Here is a 13,462-nt window from a genome sequence, read left to right on the forward strand (position 1 = left end):
GAGGGAACAGATGCAGTAAGCCAAGATTATGCCACTGCACTCTAGCCTGGGCAACAGAGAGAGACTCCATCTCAAAAAAAAACAAAAAAAAAACAAAAAAAACCCAACTCAGAGCAACTGTGTAGTAGAGGCAGGATTAGAATTCCCAATTGACCAGGCTGGTCAGGGGATTCATATGAAATACAAATAAAACTGGAAATGTTAAATCTGGGAGAGCAAAGACTCAGAGGGGCAGAGAAGCTGCCTTCAGATATATGAAGGATTGTTATGTGGGAAATGGAATAGAAGGTTTCCATATATTGCCATTAGAATTGTGATCAATTCTAGCTACTTAGAAAGCTGAGCCAGGTTGCCCCCTTGAGCCTTGAGCCCAGAAGTTCAAGGCTGCAGGGACCTATGATTGCACCACTGTACTCCAGCCAGGATGACAAAGCAGGAACCTGTCTCAAGCAAAACAAAACAAAACGAAAAGAATTGTGATCAATAAATGGAAGCTTCAGAAGACTTCAGCACAAACCAATGAAGAATATCTGACTAAGTTGTTCAAAGGTGGAATGGGTTGCCTTGCAAGTCTGGAGTTCCTCCCCAGTACCAGTGCCCAGACATTATCTGTATGAACACTAAGAACAAGAGTATTGAGCAGGTTGTTGGACCAGAGAGCTTCCGGATTGTATGGTTCTGTCTAGTAGATAATGCAGAGAACATTTGAGTGAACTTTAAGAACCAGGCAATCACTCACTGCCAAGATTTTCCAATTGCCAATACTTTCCAATTTCATCAAGCATAAGTAGCAGAAAGAGGATAGTAAATACCTAATACTATGGTTACTTATACAGGCAAGAAAATACATATATGCTTTAATAATTTTTTAAAGGAGGAAAAAGCAAAATCAAAACCATCAATAAGAAAGAAGTCATTCTTTCACCCAGGATGTGCCCAAAGAAACAAAAAGAACAGTAATTCCCAAACACCATCTGTATCTTATTCTCCTGTCTTTGATGGAACTGCATCTATTTGAGATCCTTTTTAAAACTAAGAGGCAAAGAAAATTGTAAAAAATATAAATTCACCAAAGAAGTCTTTGATGGCTGAGCATTGCATAGGGCAGTGAGGTTTTTTCTAAAAGCCTTAAAAGGAAACTCTGGATTTATCAATCAGTGCAACATAATCTAGACAATACATAGTTCTGGAATAGCAAAAGAAAATGATAGTTGATTTAAGATTTAAGTAAAACCTTTAGGCCAAAACTAAACACTGTTTTGCAGCTTTGTTTGTCGGTTACTTTTTTATTCCAGCCTCCATGACTGTGAAAGTCACAAAAGGGGGTATAATTATATTTCACAGAAGCTGTTCTTGTTTTAAATCCACCCTTAATATAAAGCAGCCAACAGAGGAAATTATATTTAATAAGACATCTGGCTTCTAAATGAAGATACATCCCATTTTTATTCTAAAATAGTTTTGATTTGATTTGTAATTGAAACATGAAGTTGATGTCATTTGGAATTTCCTGTCCCAGAGAATTCTGGTTACAGGGAAAATAACAGTATCAGAATATTTTTATGATTCAAGATTACATTTTTATCTAAGTTGTGACAAATCTGAGTCAATATTTTAACATTTATGTCTTCTAGGAGAATTCAACCTCTTTTTATTCATAAAATTATGTTTAATTTAACTAAAATAAATAGCATAGATATTTGCTTTTCCTATACTGTCTTTTTATTTTAATATTTACCTATTTCCTTATCTTCTTAATTCATTAGTTTTCTCCAGAGTTAACTGTCTAACTTACACCTCTTTCTGTTAAATATAATTTCTTTGCCTTGTTCCCATTTCATCTTCTCTATCTTTTCCCTCCTTTTTGTTTTCTCATTCTGTATCTTGCTACTTCTTTTTCTGTCTTTGCAACCAAAGGAATTTATATCTGTTTAATACCAAGAGACAGAATTGAATGTTAGGTGAAAATATTGATTTACATACAGAAGACAAGACTGTCCTATATTTCTATTTTAAAAATTATTATACAAGACAGTTAAAAGGTGATGTGAAAACTAATAAACAAATTCCAAAATAAACCAAAGCAAAAGTCAGGTGACTAAAAATCAAAAAATTAAATTAGTAGCTATTAGACTTATCAAAACAAATCCAGTTATGTTTTATTCTTATTTAAATATTTACTGGCATTTTGTTGCTAATGAAGAATTAGGCAGAGTGCAAGTGGCTCACGCCTGTAATCTCAGCACTTTGGGAGGCCGAGGTGGGTGGATCACAAGGTCAGGAGTTTGAGGCCAGCCTGGCCAACATGGTAAAATTCCATCTCTACTAAAAATACAAAAATTTGCCGGGTGTGGTGGCACGTGCCTGTAATCCCAGCTACTCAGGAGACTGAGGCAGGAGAATTGCTTGAATCTGGGAGGTGGAGGTTGCAGTGAGCTGAGATCATGCCATTGCATTCCCGCCTGAGCAACATAGCGAGACTCTGTCCCCCCTCTCAAAAAAAGAGAAACTACTTAGTACATATAGTACAATCTCAATAAAAATATAGAGAAAAATCATCATTAAGAAAAAATCTTATTTCATAAGTGTTAAGCTGATGTGTTCTTACAAAATAAACCCATGAAAACTGAACCTAATGAAAGCTGAACACGAAGCCATCATTTCTCAAAATAATTGGCTTCTCATATTTTCTTTAAATTAAACATAATTGTCTAGATTTATATTTGAAAAACAGAAATACATTTTACACTTTAAAATAAAGTTGTTTATATAAAAATGGTTGTTTTCTGAAAACATAAAACATTTGCCATGTTATCACTGTTAATATGTATACCATATTTCAGATTTTGTGAAGATCAAATGAAATACATTTGCAAGAATGCTGAAACATAGTTGTCTTAATTAAAATAACTGAAAGTTATTTTTTGCCTGCAGCAAAAATTGTTACATAATTACTATAATGCATCTGCTATGTTTTACTCTTTTTTTTTTCAACAAAGATGAACCCAGGTGATTTCTGGGTGCCTCTTTAATATGAAATCAGAGACGACGACTGTAGAAACTGAATGTATAAATAAAACAGTGAAACTCAAAGTAATCCAAAAATGTTGTCTTTTAATAAAATTATAGTCATTTGCTTTTTAAGAGTTTAGGGGTTTTGTTGCAGTTATTGAGAAAATTTCATAGCAACATTCGTCAGGAATAAACCAATTGCCATAATAAACCGATTACATGTACCAAATTGAGTTATAGTACAGGAGACTGAAATGCATCATATATCAAATTCCAGTATTATTTCAGCTGATTTAATCTTTAAATTGATGAATGTTTCAAGTTAAAGAGTTTTCTGTTTTTGAGAAATAAAACATTGAAGTAAGTATACAAACGCGTTTGATAATAAAATTTCATTTTAGTTCATTTAAATACTTGTATTCAGTAGACTAATATTATGTATTCTACAATTTTAACTTCCTACAATGTTTTTAAACTAGTAAGAGCAATTCTAAGTGGTATTTATAGATCTTGTTAAGAGATCCTCAAATACCTATGTGAATAATTATCCATTTGTGAACCCCATCTCTACAAGAAATACAACAAAATTAGCAGAGCATGATGGTGCACACCTGTAGTCCCAGCTGGACTACAGAGAGGGTAAGTAGGAAGATCATTTGAGCCAGGCAGGTTGAGGCTGCAGTGAGCCCGTGATCACACCACTGCACTTCAGCCTAGGCAACAGAGTGAGAAGCAAGATCCTTTCTCCAAAAAAAAAAAAAGCTGCAGAATAGAAGGACAAGTAAGATTCTGAAATGAGTTAACTCATTATACAATAAACTCTATAGGAGTGAGGCAGGAAAACAGGGTCTGGAGGCAGGGAACATAAGGCCAATTCACATACTGCAGCTATAACAGGAAATATCCTCTCCAAAGGACCTATGCTGTAAATGACTTTGTAACTTTACTTCATCCTCTTCATTTACATAGGACGTATCTCAGGTAGAGGATATTTAAACTCACAAAAACTCTGTAACAGGGTCTTTGAGCTCTTACGCTCAGGCCTGCTCCTACACTGTGGAGTATACTTTCACTTTCAATAAAACCCTTCATTCCTTCCTTGCTTTGTTTGTGCATTTTGTCTAATTCTTTGTTCAAGATGCCAAGAACCTGGACACTCTCCACCGTTAACAGAGGGGAAAAAATATTACCTGTCATTTTTCAGATGAAATAATGTCATTTCTGATTCACTTATATCTGAGAATAAAAATGTTGTTTCTAGGACTTCATGGCTAAAACACAAAAAACAATGGCAACAAAAGCGAAAATTGACAATTGAAATCTAATTAAACTTAAGAGTTTTAGCACAGCAAAAGAAACAATCATCAGAGTGAACCAGCAACCAACAGAATGGGAAAAAATTTTTGCAATCTACCCATCTGATACAGAGCTAATATGCAGAATATACAAAGAACTAAAGAAGATTTACAAGAAAAAAAACAAACAAACCCACTCAAAAGTGGGCAAAAGATATTATAAATCCTTTGGGTATTGGGACTGCTGGGTCAAATAGAATTCGGTGGTGGGAGTGTAAATAAGTTCAACCATAAGGAAGACAGTGTGGCGATTCCTCAAGGATCTAGAAATAGAAATTCCATTTGACCCAGCAATCCCATTAATAGAAATTCCATTTGACCCATCAATCCTAATACCCAAAGGATTATAAATCGTTCTATTATAAAGACACATGCATACATATGTTCATTGCGGCACTGTTTACAATGGTAAAGACCTGGAACCAACCCAAATGCATATCAATGATAGACTGGACAAAGAAAATGTGGCACATGTACACTATGGAATACTATGCAGCCATAGAAAGGATGAGTTCATGTCCTTTGCAGGGACATGGATGAATCTGGAAACCATCATTCTCAGCAAACTGACACAAGAACAGAAAACCAAACACAGCACATTCTCACTCATAGGCAGGTGTTAAACAGTAAGAACACATGAACACAGGGAGGGAAGCATCACACACTGGGGTCTGTTGGGGGGTGCTGGGGAGGGACAGTGGGGGGGTGGGGAGGTTGAGGAGAGATAACATGGGGAGAAATGCCAGATGTAGGTGATGGAGGGATGGAGACAGCAAACCATCATGGCATATGTGTAGCTATGCAACAATCCTGCAAGATCTGCACATGTACCACAGAACTTAAAGTGCAATTTTTTTAAAAAGTTATTTCTTTAGTTCTGTCTAGGACCTGCAAAAATTTGAAATTTTTCTGAAACATTTTGCCTAGAAATTGTGGTCTTAAAATATACTGAAACCACGAATACTGTATTTCTATTTGGAGGTCAAAACTGGCTTTATTTGAACAGGTATCACATACTGACCTTAGAGAAAGTTATTTTAGAGCAGCAGGATTAAATTTTCAAAAAGACAAAATGAGTGACCTACTGTGAAGTTTCTCTGAATTACCAAAATTTCCACTCAAAACAGATTAAGTAAAAGATGTTTTTATTTAAAAAGAAAAAATTCTAGGAACTCAAAGGCAGAAAGTACAGTCAGAGTTACATAGCTGAGTCCAAGAATTGGAAAGAGGTTAGGAAATAGTCTCTCTCTTCCTCCAGCCCCAGCCGAATTTTCCCCTCTCCTCACATAGAGGCCCAAACACTGTGCCTCCCCACTCACAAATTTACCAACTCATCTGCATTTCTGGGTCCCAATTTTAAAACCCCGTTAGAGAAAATCTAAACTGGTTCAACCCAGACAATGCTTTGGCTCCCCTTGGTTCTAATGTCCACTAGTCCACTAGCTGAGGTCAGGGAGGGGTAGAAATTTGTAATATGTCTGTGACTGCAGAAAATCATTCTTCTTTGAGAAAGGAAAATTTCCAGAGAAGTGAGCTGATTCCAGCAGCCAGCAATGGTATCCTCCAGGGATAAAATGTAGCTGAATGCTGTGGCTCATGCCTGAAATCTCAGCACTATGGAAGGATAGCTTAAGGCCAGGAGTTCATGACCAGCCCTTGGCAACATAGTGAGACCTTGTCTCTACCAAAAAAAAAAAAAAAGAATTATTAACAGCTTGGTCCCAAATATGCTTCCATGCATATATACATACTTTGTTATTCACATGGGATCATGCACCACATGTAATTTAGCAACTTGCTTTTTTAAGAAAACTTTACAGTGTGTCATATATGTATTTCCAACAAGGCTTCAGTTTTATTCATCATTGGATACTTTTGGCATATCATTGGCACACGATTTTTATTTGTTAGAAATGAATAAAGTAGGTATAAACTCACATTTGATTACTTTTGTGGTTGATATAGCTCTAAAAGTTATTGAGAGCAATCTCTGGAGATGAATCAGTATTAATATAGCTTGTATGTACAATAATTGAGACATCCCAAGGCTGAATCCATAGTGTTAAAATTAATACATGGCTTTAAAAAACAAAACAAATTAACTACCTATGTTTGTATCATAAAATGAAACTCAAATGAAATATTTAAATTGGAGTTACTATTAACGGAGACATCCATTGTCCTCCAAAAGCATAGAGAGGACCCAACGTTATTCAGCACTTTCCATTATAAATTGTCTCTGGCAAAATACAGCCAGAAAATTTTCACACACCAAACATTACTCCACCAGTCCCTGAAAATTTTAATTTTTTTTCTTCATCATCATACTTAACCACTCCACCCCACTGCACCCCAGTTGAGTTTACAAAGCTAGAAAGTGAGCTGAAAAAAAGGTACAGATTAGCAGCTAATATTAAGTGAGCATTCCAGAGAAGCTTGACTGGCCATATAAACGAAGGAATATATAAATAAATGAACACAGTCTTTACAGTTCTTCGGGAATCTTTGTAAATCCTCCCACCCCGGCACAAAATGAAGAAAAGAACATTGGAAAATAAAGATGATAAAATTTGTAGCTATGGGCTTTAACATTCAATTTCCATAATCCCTGCTAAATTAGAGACAGTTTTGAGGCTGTAGGGGTGGAAAAGGTGATAACTTTCCTCATCCATCATAATGGTAACAGCTGTCATTCCTACAACAAAAGACAAAATAACAGGAAAAGCATAACAAATGTATTTAATCGAAGTGTTAGTGATACAGAAGTCTTCAGAAATGAAGACCAAAGACCCAGGGGAAACTCCATTTTTATGCTTAGATTTGACGAAGAATGGCCAGCCATGTAGAAATATGATTAGACAAAAAGGGGATGGTCTAACAGTAACAGAATAAGGTGGGAAAACTCAGCAAACCTGTCCATTCAGATTCTTCCTGACCTTTCTATACAGCATTTCTTCAAATGCTGTATATGGTATGAGGGTCTTATGACCTACAATCAGACAAGGCAGGTCAGAGAATTTCTATATGGCAAACTCCTTCCTAAACAGGAAATCAGTGGAAGGTTAGAATAATATTTCTAGGTTTTATGGCTGTCTTTGGAGGAAAGAAGTTCTGGTTTTTATGGTTTACCTTGGGGAAGTGGAATTCTAGATTTTATGACTTGCTTGGAGGAGAAAGTAAAGTGAGAAACAGGAGGCAGGAGAAAATTGGAGAGACCTTGCTTCTGAAGCCTTCTAATCTCCTTTAATTTAAAGCGCCAATCAGCATGCCAAAGCACCTTGCTTTAAGATATTGTTTTTTGAGCCCCAACATGGCCAAGATTTTTAACTATGAAAGTTGTGAAAGTGGACAAAAAAAAAAAAAAACACCCTTTGCCACTATTATTCCCATCCTCTAAAATTCTATTTCTACACCATGTAGCCATGCAATTCCTCTTGCTTACCTCTTAATTAGTCTCCACTCAAAATATTTGGTATTGTTCTCATCCATTATTTGAGTGTTGACCCTAGCTGTGACACATAATGAACTGTTCCGGAAATGTTGCCCCAGTAGTAAGTGCTTACAGAGATTTGCTTGTTCTCTAGGCTGAGCGACCACATAGCCCATTGCAATGAAAAGGGATTTAAAGGCAAGTATGTACTGCTAGAAACAGGTGCCTAAGAATGTGGTTGTCTTAGAATTTTAAGAAGGCAAGAAATTCAAATTAACTCCATGAAATCATCTAAAGGAAACTGCCAATCTGACAAGCAAAACAATGCATACTTTCTGTTTAACTCTGGGCTGCTTGATTTCTCTAAATTCTCGGCACTTCAAGTTATTTTTCTTAACTGCTTTAAAGTCACGTAGGAGTAAATCATGGGATTTTAGTAATTCTAAAAGAAAAGGCACCAGAAAGAAAAACAGTAATACAAGACCAGGAAAAAACACTGCAGTTTATTAGAAATCAAACTTTTCGAGAAATTTATTATTGATTTTATAATACAATGAAGTGCAATATTTCAAAAAGAGGATTTTTTAAGTGATTTCATGTTGGCCTTATTTATCCATGAAAACTCGTACAAGCTTCATAAATTTTAAAATAGGCATTTTAATTTCTGAATTCTACACTCCTGCCTAGCTCATTTGTAGGGGAACAGGGCATGTAGGCATTGTTTTGTATCTCTTGAATTCTCCTCTGCACCTAATAGAGCAGTAGGTGATTATGAATTGTAAGGTGAGATATTTTTTAATGTTGCCAAAAACTTAGTGCTACTGGACTTCATTACAAACAATAGTCAGTCCACTAACATAAATCTTGCTTGTAGAATAAAATGCTGTTAAGTCAATGCCCCAAATACCACACTCCTCTTTTCCTTTATTCTTCTCACTCTTTTTCCAGTTATGTGCCATGATTTGAAGGATAGTGGGGGGTTGCAGAGGGAGGAAGAAACGAACATAGAAACAAAGACAAAGACAGAGAGCTCCTGCCATCCTAAAAAAAAAAAAAAAAAAAAAAAAAAAATGCTTTGTTCCAACGATGAGAAATTTATTGCTGACTGACTTGCTTCTTACTATAGCATAGTTTTTACAAAAATGAGCAGAAGCATCTATGAATGATGAAAGACTAGCTCAGTAAACTTTGGAACCAAATTGAAGTATATCATAATTATTTTCCTCACCATTAAATCTGCTCATCCTGCCAGAATGTGTTGTTGAAATTTTACACATGAGGCCCAAGAGAATAAGGCACAGAATTCTAGCCCTCTAGGTTATGGCTAATGAAAAATGAAAGTAAGAAAATAAGGGTAAATCATTGCCACCTAACAGATTTGAGCATATTCAATTCTTGCTCACCTAATTTTTTTCACTTTTTTTTTTCATTTATTTTTTGTGGTAGGCATGAGACATTTGGCTTTCCAAAGGACTGATTCTAGGATTTAGACAGTGAGAGAAAGAATTGTAGCTGTCACAGCAGGGGTTAAATGTGCAAATGCCTGCGGCAATTCACTTCTTTGACTCAGCTGTCAAAACATTTAAGCTGTGTCCCTGTAGTTCCTGTCTTCCTCTTCTACCCTCTCCCCAGCAGGGGCTGCCAGCACTGAATCTTTGTCAAAAGAGAAGATGTCAGATTGGCAAACCGTACCCCTGGAAAAGGATTTCCAACTTTCTTTGTGTTGATTGTCATGTTTATTTCTTTACGTCTTTTCTGCAGATTCCTCACCAATTTTTCCTAGCTTGATTTAGTGGAAATGCCCATATTTTAGGTCAGTTAACAACAAAAGGCATTGCATTTGGTTATGAGTGTGCTTTTAAAAAAGTAAAAAAACTGGAGACTTTCACTTTGGGTAATAACAAAAGCAAGCAGAATGCAGAATCCCTTTATAATTACTTCTACTGATAAGTAAGAATATAGAACGAATTAGAGAGATTTCATGAAACGTGCAAATATGTTCCAGAGAACAAAGGGTAATAGAAAGAATGCTAAGCCACAAACATCACACTAATAGAAATAATAAATAATAAATATTACTAAAATAGAATACATTAATAAATATTATTTTATACAAAAATTATTAAAACAATGGAAAATATTGATTGAACACCTGCTAAGAACCAGATTCTATACCTCTAATTATTGCATTCAGTCCTCACACATCAAGCATTCATTGCCTGCCTACCCTGATAAGTCTTGGAATATCAGAATTAAAGTCTCTATCCTCTAACATTTCAGGCTAGCAGGGAAAAAAGTCAAATGAACAATCGTGAAATGAGTTTAGATGGATGTGTGCACAATTACAACAGCATCTGAGAAAGGACATCCTTTCTGTGACTGAGGGCTTTATAAAAAAAGAGGGAGAGGGGAAGATCCAAGGATCAAAGAATGAGAGTTAGCCAGAAGACAAATGTTAGAATAGGAGCAAGAGAAGGAAGGATAGTTTTCCAGGCCAAGAGAGCAGCCTTCCAAAGGCAGATATTGATGGGAGAGCAATGCACTTTAGGGGAACTACAGTGGTTGTATTACTAAAGCTCAAACTGGAAGATGAGGGGAGGAGGTAAGTAATGGAGGCTTGGTATTCCATGCAAACGAGTGTGGGCTTTATCCTTGAAGCCGAGGGAATGCAACAGGATATTTAAATGGAGTGGCTAAAGGATGATATGTTTAACCTAGAAATAACAATATTAATAGATATTCTTTATTGGGTGCTAATGAGTTCCATTCACTTTACATAATTCATTCTTATTTAACTCCCATTAGTACATTACAAGCAAGTATTATTATCCTCATTTTACAGATAACTGATGCTCAAAACTTTAAAGAACCTGTCCAAGTTCATCTAGCAGCTAAAAATGGAGGCAGGCCTTCATAATGTTCTCACTTTCTCATCCTGTCTCTCCTAGTAGTTATGGTTGTGTGGTTAACAGCAGGTGTTGTGGAGTCCAACTGCCTGGACTTGAATTCCTCAATACTTTACTTGCTTTGTGACTCTGTGCAAGTTGGACATCATTTTATCATCTGGAAAATGGGGATAATAAAATGTACCCAGAGATAAATGAGGTAGTATACATTAAGCAGTAACACAACACCCAGCATATAATTTAATGCTGCCCATTATGATGCTAGACCAGGCACTACGCTTGAGCACATTTTTGACACCTATCTAATCTTCATGTGAACCAGGCAAAATGTGGGTATTATTATCTTTATTTTACAGATTTTAAAAACCTGAAACTTCAAGCAATTAAGTTACTTGCTGAAAGACATATAACTAAGTGACAGAACTGCTCTAAACCCCACACTGTTTCTTGTAACACAGAATATAGTGCCCTGGTCTCCTGTGTACTACAGAGAATAAATTCAAAGGCAGTAAGACAGAAAGCAGGGGGTAGTATATTTAAGAGGCTTTTGTAGATATCTAAGAGAGAGTAGTCAGGAGTCTGAATTAAATAAGTGGTTATGTGGAGTAAGATATGTCAGATAAGAGATACTGACAAGGTTGGATGAATAGGAATAGGTGGCAGATTAGACACTGGGAAGCAAGGAAGAGAGTGCAGGACTTTCTGGTTTTTGGCTTGGGCCACTGGGCAAATATAGCCCTGAGATAAGGAACAGAATAGAGAAATTGGAATCAGAAATGCCTTGGATAGGTTGCGCAGTAGTGCTAGCGGCTTCGCGTTTCGGTACTCGGACCCGGCAGCCGCTTTTGGTGCTAAGCTGCTAGGAAGCCTCTCTCGGCGAGCTCATTGGAGCTTGAACCCATTGTCACTCCTCCGACTTACCAGCAAAAAAACAAACAAACAAACAAAAAATGGTTGAAGCAGATCGCCCAGGAAAGCTCTTCATTGGTGGGCTTAATACGGAAACAAATGAGAAAGTTCTTGAAGCAGTATTTGGCTAATATGGACGAATAGTGGAAGTACTCTTGATGAAAGACCGTGAAACCAACAAATCAAGAGGATTTGCTTTTGTCACCTTTGAAAGCCCAGCAGACGCTAAGGATGCAGCCAGAGACATGAATGGAAAGTCATTAGACGGAAAAGCCATCAAAGTGGAACAAGCCACCAAACCATCATTTGAAAGTGGTAGACGTGGGCCGCCTCCACCTCCAAGAGGTCTTAGAGGCGGAAGAGGAGGAAGTGGAGGAACCAGGGGACCTCCCCCACGGGGAGGACACATGGATGACGGTGGCTATTCCATGAATTTTAACATGAGTTCTTCCAGGGGACCACTCCCAGTAAAAAGAGGACCACCACCAAGAAGTGGGGGTCCTCCTCCTAAGAGATCTGCACCTTCAGGACCAGCTCGCAGCAGCAGTGGAATGGGAGGAAGAGCTCCTGTATCACGTGGAAGAGATAGTTACGGAGGTCCACCTCGAAGAGAACCGCTGCCTTCTCGTAGAGATGTTTATTTGCCCCCAAGAGATGATGGGTATTCTACTAAAGACAGCTATTCCAGCAGAGATTACCCAAGTTCTCGTGATACAAGAGGTTATGCACCACCACCACGAGGTTATACTTACCGTGACTATGGTCATTCCAGTTCACGTGATGACTATCCCTCAAGAGGCTATAGCGATAGAGATGGATATGGTCGTGATCGTGACTATTCAGATCATCCAAGTGGAGGTTCCTACAGAGACTCATATGAGAGTTATGGTAACTCACGTAGTGCTCCACCTACACGAGGGCCCCCGCCGTCTTATGGTGGAAGCAGTCGCTATGATGATTACAGCAGCTCACGTGGCGGATGTGGTGGAAGTCTAGACAGTTACTCAAGCAGCCAAAGTGATCTCTACTCAAGTGGTCGTGATCGGGTTGGCAGACAAGACAGAGGGTTTCCTCCTTCTATGGAAAGGGGGTACCCTCCTCCACGTGATTCCTACAGCAGTTCAAGCCGCGGAGCACCAAGAGGTGGTGGCCGTGGAGGAAGCTGATCTGATAGAGGGGGAGGCAGAAGCAGATACCAGAAACAAACAAAACTTTGGACCAAAATCCCAGTTCAAAGAAACAAACAAAAAGTGGAGACTATTCTGTCATAACTACCCAAGGACTACTAAAAAGAAAAATTGTGTTACCTTTTTTAAATTCCCTGTTAAGTTCCCCTCCATAATTTTTAAGTTCTTGTGAGGAAAAAAGTAAAACATGTTTAATATTATTTGATTTTATGACATTGCTTTTCAACAAGCAAATGTTAAATGTGTTAAGACTTGTTGTACTAGTGTTGTAACTTTCCAAGTTAAAGTGTCCCTAAAGGTCACTTCCTATATGATTTTTCCCAGTAAGTGAGGCAAGCAATTCTAAGATCTTCCACAAAACATCTAGCCATCTAAAATGGAGAGATGAATCATTCTGCCTATACAAACAAACTAGCTGTTAGAGGGTGGTTGGGGTATGCTACTCATAAGATTTCAGGGTGTCTTCCAACTAAAACCTCCATGATCTCAGTATGAAAAACCTGAAATCAGATGCCTATGTAAGGAAATAATCACCCAGTAAACCCAAAAATGCAAATGGATAATGCTGGCCATTTTGCCTTCCTGACATTTCCTTGGGAATCTGCAAGAACCTCCCCTTCCCCCTCCCCCAATAAGACCATTTAAGTGTGTGTTAAACAACTA

General features: G+C 37.4%; 1 protein-coding gene across 1 annotated transcript; it reads left to right on the forward strand.

The window, feature by feature from the left end:
* The first annotated feature begins 11,714 nt into the window (after window positions 1-11,714).
* On the forward strand, window positions 11,715-12,813 carry LOC120363586 (RNA-binding motif protein, X chromosome-like). Its single transcript, XM_074396392.1, has one exon. It carries the CDS (start codon window positions 11,771-11,773, stop codon window positions 12,776-12,778), a length of 1,008 nt encoding a protein of 335 aa, XP_074252493.1. The 5' UTR covers window positions 11,715-11,770; the 3' UTR covers window positions 12,779-12,813.
* The last annotated feature ends 649 nt before the right edge of the window (window positions 12,814-13,462 follow it).

The sequence above is a fragment of the Saimiri boliviensis genome, chromosome 3, assembly GCF_048565385.1.
Source record: "Saimiri boliviensis isolate mSaiBol1 chromosome 3, mSaiBol1.pri, whole genome shotgun sequence".
NCBI lineage: Eukaryota > Metazoa > Chordata > Mammalia > Primates > Cebidae > Saimiri > Saimiri boliviensis.

Excerpts from the sequence above, each read along its gene's own strand:
- LOC120363586 (XM_074396392.1), top strand. The coding sequence starts at position 11,771 with ATGAAAGACCGTGAAACCAACAAATCAAGAGGATTTGCTTTTGTCACC.